Source organism: Doryrhamphus excisus, chromosome 5, assembly GCF_030265055.1.
Source record: "Doryrhamphus excisus isolate RoL2022-K1 chromosome 5, RoL_Dexc_1.0, whole genome shotgun sequence".
In the NCBI taxonomy this organism is placed as follows: Eukaryota; Metazoa; Chordata; class Actinopteri; order Syngnathiformes; family Syngnathidae; genus Doryrhamphus; species Doryrhamphus excisus.
The window spans coordinates 3,387,501-3,401,384 of record NC_080470.1 but is presented as its reverse complement, the minus strand read 5'-3'; the positions used below and the strand labels follow the sequence as shown (position 1 = coordinate 3,401,384).

The 13,884-nt window shown below is 35.7% G+C and overlaps 2 protein-coding genes across 3 annotated transcripts in view; both read right to left on the bottom strand.

The window, feature by feature from the left end:
• Positions 1–13,884, bottom strand: part of csnk1g2b (casein kinase 1, gamma 2b) — a 94,375-nt gene that overhangs the window by 19,034 nt on the left and 61,457 nt on the right. The gene's annotated exons all lie outside the window — the stretch shown is intronic.
• The window catches only part of mfsd12b (major facilitator superfamily domain containing 12b), a 13,275-nt gene continuing 577 nt past the window's right edge, over positions 1,187–13,884 (bottom strand). The window contains exons 1-10 of one of the 2 annotated variants that reach the window (XM_058072349.1): positions 13,799–13,884; positions 13,284–13,410; positions 11,076–11,286; positions 8,227–8,353; positions 7,970–8,146; positions 6,181–6,273; positions 6,000–6,092; positions 4,842–5,015; positions 3,342–3,436; positions 1,187–1,663 (exon numbers count right to left, since the gene is read on the bottom strand). The exon at positions 13,799–13,884 is cut by the window's right edge and continues 577 nt beyond it. In XM_058072349.1, coding sequence (XP_057928332.1) covers positions 1,522–1,663; positions 3,342–3,436; positions 4,842–5,015; positions 6,000–6,092; positions 6,181–6,273; positions 7,970–8,146; positions 8,227–8,353; positions 11,076–11,286; positions 13,284–13,410; positions 13,799–13,884 — 1,325 coding nt within the window. In that variant the 3' untranslated portion in view covers positions 1,187–1,521. Of the gene's footprint in view, positions 1,664–3,341; positions 3,437–4,841; positions 5,016–5,999; positions 6,093–6,180; positions 6,274–7,969; positions 8,147–8,226; positions 8,354–11,075; positions 11,287–13,283 lie in introns of both variants that reach the window. The other variant, XM_058072348.1, reaches the window with a different exon arrangement.

The following is a 13,884-nucleotide window of genomic DNA, read 5'->3' as shown; positions in this document are numbered from 1 at the left end:
ACTCTTTATTAACAAATATGCTAATGATAATCCCTTTGTTGACAATATATATCTCTTTGCCCCATTTCACTGTACAGCATCAGTTGTATATTCAAATTAGAAATAAACTACACATTAACTTCAGATAAAAAAAATTCCCCACAAAATTCTACATCATGTGGATGTTTTTTTTCATTTTATTATTATTAAACATATATATATATTTTACATTTTTACTCTTTATTAACAAATATGCTATTGATAATTGCCGCATTTCACTGTACTGCATCAGTTGTATATTCAAATTAGAAATAAACTACACATTAACTTCAGATAAGAAAAAATTTCCCTCAAAATTCTACATCATGCGGATGTTTTTTTCCATTTTATTATTATTATTAAACATATATATTTTTTACATTTTTACTCTTTATTAACAAATATGCTAATGATAATTGCCCCATTTCACTGTACTGCATCAGTTGTATATTCAAATTAGAAATAAACTACACATTAACTTCAGATAAAAAAAAATTCCCCACAAAATTCTAAATCATGCGGATGTTTTTTTCCATTTTATTATTATTAAACATATATTTGTTTACATTTTTACTCTTTATTAACAAATATGCTAATGATAATGGCCCCATTTCACTGTACAGCATCAGTTGTATATTCAAATTAGAAATAAACTACACATTAACTTCAGATAAAAAAAATTTCCCTCAAAATTCTACATCATGCGGATGTTTTTTTCCATTTTATTATTATTATTAAACATATATTTTTTTACATTTTTACTCTTTATTAACAAATATGCTAATGATAATGGCCCAATTTCACTGTACTGCATCAGTTGTATATTCAAATTAGAAATTAACTACACATTAACTTCAGATAAAAAAAAAATTCCCACAAACTTCTACATCAGGTGGATGCTTTTCTTCTATTTTATTATTATTAAACATATATATATATATTTGTTTTCTTTATTAACAAATATGCTAATGATAATTGCCCCATTTCACTGTACTTCATCAGTTGTATATTCAAATGAGAAATAAACTACACACTCTAGTACTACACAGACGTGTGCTAAGTGGGTAAACTTACCAAATCAGCGGGGGATCAAATACTTAAACACACATTTTAATGTGTTATTTCTAACACCGCTTTCACCCAAATATTCAGTCACACTTTAATCAGTAATAGCTTTTATTGTTTGGCTTTTAGTGTGTTTAATTGTACATAGCTGCAAGTCAGTTTCTTTGAAAATAATATAATAATCTTGTGTCTTTCATCTTTACAACTTGACAGGACATGAGGTTACATACAGTATATTCATTCGTTAGGGTTTGACCTTTGAAAACATTTCATTTCACTTGTAAAAAATAAGAATACTCAGTAAAAACAACAAATAAAACAATTATGCACAAATATAATTTAGTATAATAAAGGCATCCAAAAAGACACACATGTATATAACATCAATTGGAATTGTGGCAAATCGATATATATGCACAATGTAATAATGATATATCATCATGATGCGGTTTTCCTGGTCTTGATTGGCCAGATGAGAATTGTTACCAGACAAAGTGTTGCAGCCACAGCCACGCCCCCGGTTACTGTTACCATGACATCGCGATAAAACCATATACACGCTGGGCAGCACGCCTCTGTGCTGTGGGTGAGAAAAAAACAAAAACAATAATGAATTGAGTACCTTGATAAAGATTATAATAATAATTATAATGATAATAACAATAATAACAATATTTGCCCAAATAAAATACAAATTAAAAAAAAAGGAAAAAAAATAATTAATGGTGATTATAATAATAATAATAATAATGGTAATAATGATAAAGATTATAACAATAATGATAATAACAATAATAATGATAACAGGGGAAAACAAGACTGTGGCATGAACATGATTATATCTTGAGAAGCTTTTGCTTCAGCCTACTCCTTTTCGGCTTCTGATCAGATAGTTGAATACAAATGTAAATAATCAAAAGCTATATTTTGATTGATTTTGAATGCACTGTAATGTTTCATATATTTGCCCAAATAAAATTTTAAAAAAAGAAATTTTTTTTTAATTAATGGTGATCATAATAATGTGATAATAATAACAATAATAATGGTAATAATGATAAAGATTATAACAATAATGATAATAACACTAATAATGATAATAATAATACTTTGTGTAATATTTGTGTATATTTGTAATTTGTGTAATAATACAAATGTAAATAATCAAAACTTATATTTTGATTGATTTTGAATGCACTGTAATGTTTCATATATTTGCCCAAATAAAATAAAAAAAGGAAAAAAAAAATTAATTCATGGTGATCATAATAATGTGATAATAATAACAATAATAATGGTAATAATAATAAAGATATAACAATAATGGTAATAACAATAATAATGATAATAATAATATTTTGTGTAATATTTGTGTATATTTGTAATTTGTGTAATAATACAAATGTAAATAATCAAAACTTATATTTTGATTGATTTTGAATGCACTGTAATGTTTCATATATTTGCCCAAATAAAATAAAAAAAAGGAAAAACATTTTTTTTAATTAATGGTGATTATAATAATGTGATAATAATAACAATAATAATGGTAATAATAATAAAGATATAACAATAATGGTAATAACAATAATAATGATTCATTCATTCATTTTCTACCGCTTTTTCCTCACGAGGGTCGCGGGGGGTGCTGGAGCCTATCTTCGGGCGTAAGACCTAGACTGGTCGCCAGCCAATCACAGGGCACATATAGACAAACAACCATTCACACTCACATTCATACCTATGGACAATTTGGAGTCGCCAATTAACCTAGCATGTTTTTGGAATGTGGGAGGAAACCGGAGTACCCGGAGAAAACCCACGCATGCACGGGGAGAACATGCAAAGAGATGCCCGAGGGTGGGATTGAACCCTGGTCTCCTAGCTGTGAGGTCTGCGCGCTAACCCCTAGACCACCGTGCCGCCCAATAATAATGATAATAATAATATTTCGTGTAATATTTGTGTATATTTGTAATTTGTGTAATAATACAAATGTAATTAATCAAAACTTATATTTTGATTGATTTTGAATGCACGATAATGTTTCATATATTTGCCCAAATAAAATTAAAAAAAGGCAAAAAAAATTTTTTTAATTAATGGTGATTATAATAATGTGATAATAATAACAATAATAATGGTAATAGTGATGATTTTGAATGCACTGTAATGTTTCATATATTTGCCCAAATAAAATTAAAAAAATAAATAAATATTTAAAAAAAGATGGTCTTGGAAGGAGAAGTGAGTCTCACCTGCATGGCCTGATGCTCTGGATGACGATGACTCCCACGCCATTGGCTACCTTGTCTGTGAAGCTCATTGAGCCGTAAACAAAGGCTCCACTTTGCTGCCAAAAGAGAGAGAGACACTCCAATGAAGGATCAGAGTCCTGGCATCGGCATTGTAGTAAACCACAATGGGAGGAAATCGATCTCAAAAGACCACACCGAGCCACCTGTCTGCTCTTTTAGCTCTTTGTGTCCTTAACACCTGCCTAAGTGTTCTTATGGGAATTGGAGGAAAAATCTTAAAATCGTCTTTTAAAATGGGTCAAAATGGTTTTTAAGGCAGAGAAAACACGTAATTCATGTTTTTCTATTAAAAATGTCACATTTTGGGGCTAGGGTTAGGGTTAGGGTTGACAAGTGGTTAGCGTGCAGACTTCACAGCTAGGAGACCAGGGTTCAATTCCACCCTCCACGCCATCTCTGTGTGGAGTTTGCATGTTCTCCCCGTGCATGCGTGGGTTTTCTCCGGGTACTCCGGTTTCCTCCCACATTCCAAAAACATGCTAGGTTAATTGGCGACTCCAAATTGTCCATAGGTATGAATGTGAGTGTGAATGGTTGTTTGTCTATATGTGCCCTGTGATTGGCTGGCCACCAGTCCAGGGTGTACCCCGCCTCTCGCCCCAAGACAGCTGGGATAGGCTCCAGCACCCCCGCGACCCTTGTGAGGATAAACGGTAGAAAATGAATGAATATTTATAGAGCCCTCTAGACATGAAATAACACCCCTACAGTCATCTTTCCATTCATATTACCCATTATAGTTGACTCTGTTGCTGTTTTGCCAGGTCTCACAGCTAGGAGACCCGGGTTCGATTCCACCCTCGGCCATCTCTGTGTGGAATTTGCATGTTCTCCCCGTGCATGCATGGGTTTTCTCCGGGTACTCCGGTTTCCTCCCACATTCCAAAAACATGCTAGGTTAATTGGCGACTCCAAATTGTCCATAGGTATGAATGTGAGTGTGAATGGTTGTTTGTCTATATGTGCCCTGTGATTGGCTGGCCACCAGTCCAGGGTGTACCCCGCCTCTCGCCGAAGACAGCTGGGATAGGCTCCAGCATCCACCATGAAAATGAATGAATATTATTGTAGTTAGAGCAGAGAAAACCTGTTTTAGACCTTCGAAATTACATTTTTCAACATGAATAGAGCCCTCTAGACAAAATATAACACCCCTATTGTCACCTTTATAATGGTATTATCCAGGGAGTACCCGGAGAAAACCCACGCATGCACGGGGAGAACATGCAAACTCCACACAGAGATGGCCGAGGGTGGAATTGAACTCTGGGCTCCTAGCTGTGTGTCCTGCGTACTAACCACTCATCCGCCGTGCAGCCATATGGCTAATGGTTAAAGAGTTGTTCCTGCCCAGCCATGACTCTGACTCAGCAAAGCAAATGCTGCTTATCTTTCTCAGCAGGTTGCCAGTGGGTGTTTCTGTATCCTCCCTCCACTTACCGTATGCTCCCCGATGAGTTTGGCGGTCATGGACAGAGACATGACCAGGATGATGGCTGACCCAGCCCCCAGAAGCACCGCCGCGCCGTAGATGCTGTCGGCTCCCATGTTTTTGTCCAGAATCACCCAGATGGCAAAGCCGATCACCAGCAGCAGGCCGGCAAAATACATCATCTGAAATGTACGTCACATTAAAACATCATGAATTCATCAATCTCTGACTTAAAATAAGAAAATATATTATTTCTTGCAGAAATGAAGTTATGGACCTTTGGTATATTTCCGTACAGCTCTGTATTAATTTAACAACATTTGTACAACCAGTTGTTTTTATTCAATATTCGTCAAACTTTGATAGTTGAACCTTGGTCTCATTTGAAACACTTCTATACTAGGACTACGTTATGCTAGCCATAGCATTTCAGCATGTGGAATCAAACTATGGAATGGATTGAGTAAGGAAATCAAACAATGCACAACGACAAAAAGGACAAAAATTTAATGAAATTATTATTAAATTAATTATTATTATATATAAATTATATTTAATTTAATTTAAATTAATTATTATTAAATTAGTTACATTTAATTAAATTAATTAAATTATTATTAAATTACTTTTTAATTCAATTTAATTATATTAGGAAAGCAGGAATTGAACAAATGTAACAGTAAAATCAAATTAAAAACATTGTTGTATTCGGAATTATTATTAAATTAGTTTAATTTAATTAAATTAATTTATTATTAAATTACTTATTATTAATTTAATTTAATCTAATTTAAACTATAATAGGAAAGCAGGAAGTGAACAAATGTAACAGTAAAATCAAATTAAAAACATTGTTGTATTCGGAATGATTGAATAAACACCATAAATATAGCGCCAAGATTGCAAAGTTCAATTCTTTCCGTTTGAGCAAATAAACCAAAGTGAATTGGAATATTTGGGTCCATGTATACTATTGACATAATGGCTATTGACATAATATTTGCAAATGATGATTAATAAATGTTAATTATAAAAAGTGATATTGGATAATTCCTCACGGCACACCTGACGGTTTCTCAAGGTACACTAGTGTGCCCGCGGCAACGTGGTTGAAAATCACTGGCATATACAGATATTCACTACATGTGCAACGCCGTTGTACTCACGCTGATGCCTACAAGCTTGCTGATGGGCTTCATAGCCAGCGAGCTAACGAATCCGCTGACGTACATCACCAGCGGTATAATGGCAATAAAGTTCTGAGGGGAGAAGGAATGGCGTCACGTTAAGACGACAACAAAACAGATGCTGCGTGGATGCAGATGGAGACGCGGTGCGTACGCCTACCTTTGGTAGCATCAGGGAGTTGGTCAGGTAAACAGAGATGTACGACTGGGACAGGTTGGCTATCAGTCTGGTGCACATGTAGAGAAAGGCCACCTGGTGGTATGGAAGCAAACTAATCAGTACTGCAAACTAATCAGTAATACTTATCGACACATATTTGACCAATATATAACATCTACAGAGTTATTTCTGCCTCAAATCCCATGTCAACAAGGTTTTGTAGTGCGTGGATTTGATTTATACATTAGTTGGTAGTAAATTAATACAACAGGAACACATACAAGTCATACAGGAAGTGAGTTTCCATTATTTATAAATGTCATATTATTGTGGTTAGAGCAAAGAAAACCTGTTTAAGACTTCAAAATTACATTTTCAACATGAATAGAGCTCTCTAGACATAATATAGCACCCCTATGGTCACCTTTCTACTGGTATTATCCAGGGAGGTCCGATAATTATCCGATTGATATCGGTATCGCCGTTGCCTAGTGGTTTGCGCGCAGGTCTCACAGCTAGGAGACCCGAGTTCAAGTCCGCCGTCATGTTCTCCCCCCGTGTATGCGTGGGTTTTCTCCGGGTACTCCGGTTTCCTCCCACATTCCAAAAACATGCTAGGTTAATTGGCGACTCCAAATTGTCCATAGGTATGAATGTGAGTGTGAATGGTTGTTTGGCTATATGTGCCCTGTGATTGGCTGGCCACCAGTCCGGGGTGTACCCCGCCTCTCGCTCGAAGACAGCTGGGATAGGCTCCAGCACCCCCACGACAGTATCACTTGGACACTGTGAACATCCAGCAGCAACACAACATTTTGGCATGACTACTATTTTGATGAAAGATATACTGAACCAGGGCTGCACAGCGGCCGGGTGGTTTGCACACAAGCTTCACAGCTAGGAGACCCGAGTTCAATCCCACACTCGCCCATCTCTGCGTGGGTTTCCTCCCACATTCCAAAAACATGCTAGGTTAATTGGCGACTCCAAATTGTCCATAGGTATGAATGTGAGTGTGAATGGTTGTTTGTCTATATGTGCCCTGTGATTGGCTGGCCACCAGTCCAGGGTGTACCCCGCCTCTCGCTCGAAGACAGCTGGGATAGGCTCCAGCACCCCCGCGACCCTCGTGAGGATAAGCGGTACAAAAAGGAAAATGAATGAATATTTATGAATATTTATGAATGAATATTTATAGAGCCCTCTAGACATGAAATAACACCCCTACAGTCATCTCTCCATTCGTATTACCCATTATAGTTAACTCTGTTGCTGTTGCTGTTTTTCCAGGTCTCACAGGTAGGAGACCTGGGTTCGATTCCCTGCTCGGGCTTCTCTGTTTGGAGTTTGCATGTTCTCCCCGTGCATGCGTGGGTTTTCTCCGGGTACTCCGGTTTCCTCCCACATTCCAAAAACATGCTAGGTTAATTAGTGACTCCAAATTGTCCATAGGTATGAATGTGAGTGTGAATGGTTGTTTGGCTGGGATAGGCTCCAGCATCCGACCATTAAAATGAATGAATATTATTGTGGTTAGAGCAGAGAAAAACTGTTTAAGACCTTCGAAATTACATTTTTCAACAAGAATAGAGCCCTCTAGACATAATATAACACCCCTATGGTCACCTTTATAGTGCTATTATCCAGGGCAGTGGTTATGTTCCAGGGCTGGCACATAAATAATCGATACGCACATTACAAAAAAAAAAGTCTACATTTTAAACACTGCTGCTTTGCATAGCGCCACCATTGTTCCGGACCCCCCTCCCATAAGAAGGTATTCATTCACCTGGTAGAAAGAAGGCTCTTTTAGCCAGTGTTTCCACTGAAACACTCTGAGAGGCGACGCTTCCTCATCCGGGGAACTACTGATCAGCTGATCTTCTTCGTCTGACTTCTCCTTAGTGCCGACGTGGAATATTAAGGAGAACACTGCTCCAATGGCCAGTAGGATGAAAGCCAGCATCTGTTTATTATATGGAGGAGAACTCAGCTTGGTTGTGGTTCCTCCATGCCGAGGATGACACTCAGTATTTCTTATCTTACCCTAAACAGAGGGACGTCGGCCTGGCCCAGGTTGTCTGTGGTGTCTATGTCATGTTGAGACTGGAAATGAAAGAGCAACCAGGCCACAGCGTACACCGTGATGTTGGCCACCACAGTGAAGGCGTATCTGCAACACAAATCAATCAAACACTTCATCAATGATGCAGATTAAAATCATAAATAATAGTAATGGTTTTTATTTCATTTGAACATGCATCAGATTACAATTGAATGCATCACGTAATCAGTTCACAGTTCCACATGTCCGAAAGGAGTAGGAAGAAGCAAAGCTTATTAAATCCTACCCCTCCATCTGGTACTTTTACAATCAGTAACTGTTACATTTATTCACTTCCTGCTTTCCATAATACAGTTTAAGGTTTTTTTTGTTTGTTTTTTTTAATAATGCACCTCGTACCGAAGTACGAGGTGATATGACCATACAATGACATAATGGGTACCATAGGTATGAATGTGAGTGTGAATGGTTGTCTATATGTGCCCTGTGATTGGCTGGCAACCAGTCCAGGGTGTACCCTGCCTCTCGGCCGAAGACAGCTGGGATAGGCTCCATGACCCTCGTGAGGATAAGCGGTAGAAAATGATTGAATGAATGAACACTGAAAATTCACATATATACAAACACTTTACATATAGACAAACAACCATTCACACTCACATTCATACCTATGGACAATCTGGAGTCACCAATTAACCTAGCATGTTTTTGGAATGTGGGAGGAAACCGGAGTACCCGGAGAAAACCCACACATGCACGGGGAGAACATGCAAACTCCACACAGAGATGGCCGAGGCTGGAATTGAACCCCGGTCTCCTAGCTGTGAGGTCTGCGCACTAACCACTCGACCGCCGTGCCATCCGTTTTCAGTGTTTGTAAAAAAATAAAATTTAATTTAAAAAAAAAAATGAATCTGACCAAATTGCATGATTGTGTATTACCTCTTGCATCACATGCAAATGTTAAACAGTCGCGTGTCCACGGCTGCCCATAATTCAAGTAACTGATTAACCCCGAATAAAAGCTCAGCTGATCTTGGAGGATTTTGCTGACATTTCCTTAGTTGCACGCACAATGAGCATAAAGGATACAAAGGGATCTAACTGTGTTCAAGGTCAGTACTCATGAGAGCGAGACTATATATATATATATATATATATATATATATATATATATATATATATATATATATATATATAAAAAGCATTTTGATATGAGAAGTCATCATTCATACACAAGTGTACGCCAAGTACCATAACCGTGACATAACCAGGAATCTGGAATCTGCTGAGGTATTTTTCTTTATTTTATGCTACAACTAGAATTTAGAACTAAATTAGCATTTCAGTATGTGGAATCAAACTATGGAATGGATTGAGTAAAATAAAAATAAAAATAAAAATAAAAATAAAAATAAAAATAAAAATAAAAATAAAAATAAAAATAAAAATAAAAATAAAAATAAAAATAAAAATAAAAATAAAAATAAAAATAAAAATAAAAATAAAAATAAAAATAAAAATAAAAATAAAAATAAAAATAAAAATAAAAATAAAAATAAAAATAAAAATAAAAATAAAAATAAAAATAAAAATAAAAATAAAAATAAAAATAAAAATAAAAATAAAAATAAAAATAAAAATAAAAATAAAAATAAATTAAATTAAATTAAATTAAATAACATTAAATTAAATTAAGAAAGCAGGAAGTGAACAAATGTAACAGTTACCGATTGTAAAAGTACCAGACGGAGGGGTAGGATTTAATAAGCTTTGCTTCTTCCTACTCCTTTTGGACATGTGGAACTGTGAACTGATTATGTGATGCATTCAATTGTAATCTGATGCATGTTCAAATGAAATAAAACCATTACCATTACCATGCGTGTACTGTGACCATTGGAGACATTACTCCCATAACACAAATTTACTGTAAAGAGTATTTTGGTACCAGCAATGCCTTTCTGCAGCAAGGATTGTTTTTGTCGTAGTCTGTATGTGAATTTTTTCAAACTACTACAAATTTTTTTTAAGCTGCGATGTTGGGCTGCTGCAATTTTATTTATTTATTTATTTTTAGGCAGAACATGAACGGAGAACTTTTAACAAAGTTGCTGAGAGCACTGCCAACATTTAAATTGCACTTTATTTACAAAGCACATCTCCACTCTTTATTTGAGTTTGAGTATAAACATGAAAATAAATGTTTGGAGTAGTGCACTTATAAAAATACTAACAGGGTAAAGCAAATATTATTTGTTGAACTGCTCATCAGATAGTCAGCTACCTGTTGGAGAGCCCTGCGATTGCGTCGCTCTCTATAGCTTGCGCACACAATGTCTTTTTGTTGCACAACTTTGACACAATTCGTGTTCTGACGAGTATTATAACGACAACAAGGACGCCAAGGATCGTGATGATGATGATGATGATCGTAGCTGGCCTGTGGCACAAATAAAACCATCTTAGCCAGGAATGTCAACAATGCTTAGCATGCGACAAGCTGTTGTCAATTGACTGCACATTTGACAGACTATTGTTCATTCTGTCGATAATTACAAACAAAATGAAAGTCATCACAAGACGGGTTGCGTGACTCAGACTGATGATTCCGGCGCATGCTTATCAAAATAAAAGCACAGTGAAACATTTTTATCCTCATGAAAGTCGTGGGCGTGCTGGAGCCTATCCCAGCTGTCTTCGGACTTTCGTTATATTTTATCGTTTTTTGCAGTGTGCTGACTGTTGTATTATGACATTTCTAATACTCAGGATGTTTTTCGTACGCGTGCAGGACCGCCCCCGTAGTGTCGTAAGTCGTACGCCCCACCTGTACGCCGTGAGCTCCACCTTGGCGCTATCACCAGACACCAGCTCCGGAATGAGGGACAGGTGTGAGATCTGAGTGGCCGCCCATCCGAACTGGAAGATGACGATGAAGGGGACGAAGTAGATGACCTCGGCCCATTGGGGGGTGTTAGCGGAGCAGGCCAAGCACGGGTTGAAAATGAAAGGAAACGACAGAAGAACACAAATGGTTCCTATGGAGGAGACAGAGAATTATTTAGTAAAAAACATTTTGTATTCATTTGTAAATATATTATACATACGTATATATATATATATATATATATACACACCATAACAAATAAGCCTAATAAACAGTAGTGGAAACAAAATATATAAATATCTACTAATACATAAATATCTACTAATTTAATTTCCACTACGTTACCCTTTTGTGCAGTCTGGAAACAAAATATGGGGAAAAACTAAATATATAAATATCTACTAATACATAAATATCGACTAATTTAATTTCCACTACATTACACTTTTGGGTACTCTGTGTGTATCCTAGCAGCCCCGCCTCCACCCACTGACTGTAGTGGAAACAAAATATATAAATATCTACTAATTTAATTTCCACTACGTTACCCTTTTATGCAGTCTGGAAAGTTTGGAAACAAAATATGGGGAAAAACAAAATATATAAATATCTACTAATTTAATTTCCACTACGTTACCCTTTTGTGCAGTCTCGAAAGTTTGGAAACAAAATATGGGGGAAAACATAATATATAAATATCTACTAATTTAATTTCCACTACATTACACTTTTGGGTACTCTGTGTGTATATCCTAGCAGCCCCGCCTCCACCCACTGACTGTATGAGGGCTCACTCCATTTATGCCATTGTTTCATGAAACAAACGTGCCGAGGTAATGAACATAGTTGCAATGAACTATGGGAGATGGGAAATCAAATGTTATAGAAAAACATGTTTGTTTGTTTTTTAAGTTAGGATATGAGGGGAAAAAACACGAAAGTTGAAACATTTGTAAATAAAATAAGAAAAAGCATAGATTTTTCTGACAGGAATAAAGTCAAAATATTAATAGAATGAAGTCATAGTTTTAAAGATGGGAAAGTGCTAATCCTACGAGGAAAAACGGTTGTAATTTCATAAGAATAGAGGAAAGATTGGAAACAAAATATATTTATAATATATAATATATTCCCCTCTTTAAAACAATATATATATATATTCCCCTCTTTAAAACTATGGCTTCATTCTATTAATATTTTGACTTTATTCCTAGCAAAAAAAATAATGTTTTTCTTATTTTATTTACAAATGTTTAAGCTTTCTTTTTTTCTCATATTCCACCTTAAAAAAAACATGTTTTTCTATACATTTCATTTCCCATCCCCAATAATTCATTGCAACAAGTTCATCACTTTTTCCTTCCGTTTTGACTTTATTTTCATAAAATGACTACCTTTTCACATTTTTGTACATTTTATATGTGATTTTATGCTTTTGTCCCCATTTTTGTTATTGAATATTTCAACTTTTTTTTCACCCCTCATATTCATTCTTGTAAAATTAACTTTTTTTCCCCTGTGATGACTTTAATATTTCTGTTGTATTTAATTTTCTTTTTTTCTTGTATTATTCTGACTTAAAATGTTTGTGTTAGATATTTGAACTGTAAATACGATAAGATAAGATATGCCTTTATTCGTCCCTCAGTGGGGAAATTTGCATTGCACAGCAGCAAGAGTACAGAATCAGTTAATCAGTACAAAATACACAATATAGAAAAATAAACAATATAAACAACCCAAGTATTAACAAAATCAACAGTTTGTACCCAGAGTTATATACAATACAGTATGTAGATAATATGAAACGAGATGAGATATATGACCAGCTAGTGAGTTAATATGAGGCATTATAGAAATACTTCAATATATTGCATTTAGAGCCTTAATATTGCATGTGGAGGTTGATCGGATATTGTACAGTGAATGGAGTCTGGAGTATTATTATACTATTTATACTAAATTTATGTAAATAAATTTAATTTATTATACTTTGTATATATACAAAGTAATATTAATAAATATTAGGACTTTTATACATTACTGTATGTCCTCCCCATCCCTCTCTTTTGTATTTTTTTTAAATATGCCAAGGGCTAATAAAAAAAAGAAACACAATTTGTTATCCAGCAAGTTTGCATTACTCACCCAGCAAATGCCAGTTTTTTCTCTTCCCTTGTCTGCCAGTGGATCTGTCAGATTCATACCCGACCAGAGGCGTGCACACACCGTCTGCAACCTGGCCGACGAGCAGCAGCACACCTGCAAAGGTGCTCTGTAAGCCCAGGATGGAATGCAGGTAGACCAGGAGGTAGGTGAACCACATCGAGGCGCATAAGTCATTTAAAAAATGTCCGGCGGCGTAACACAAACGCCTGCACACTGTCAAAGTCCTCTCCGCGGGTACAGACTCTTCCATGATGACTTTTTAAATATAGCTTTATTTATAATAGTCCTAGTACAAATAAACAACGGGTGCTCTGGAGGCTATTAAACGATCTTTGTAACGTCCACGCCTCGGATGCAAAGATGACTCCTCAAGCTGTGATTATGAGTGGCTTTGAGAACCCGTGACTAAAAAGTACTTCCTTTCTTTTCACCCAAGAGAGCAGCCGGTGCCTACGTAAGCAAAATACCACAAAAAAACACATTGTGAAACTCACAAGCCTCCAAACGTAAATGTTTTGTAGCGGCATTGTCTCCTTCCTTCCGTTTTCATCTCTTTTCTTGACACGCGTAATTCGGTTCC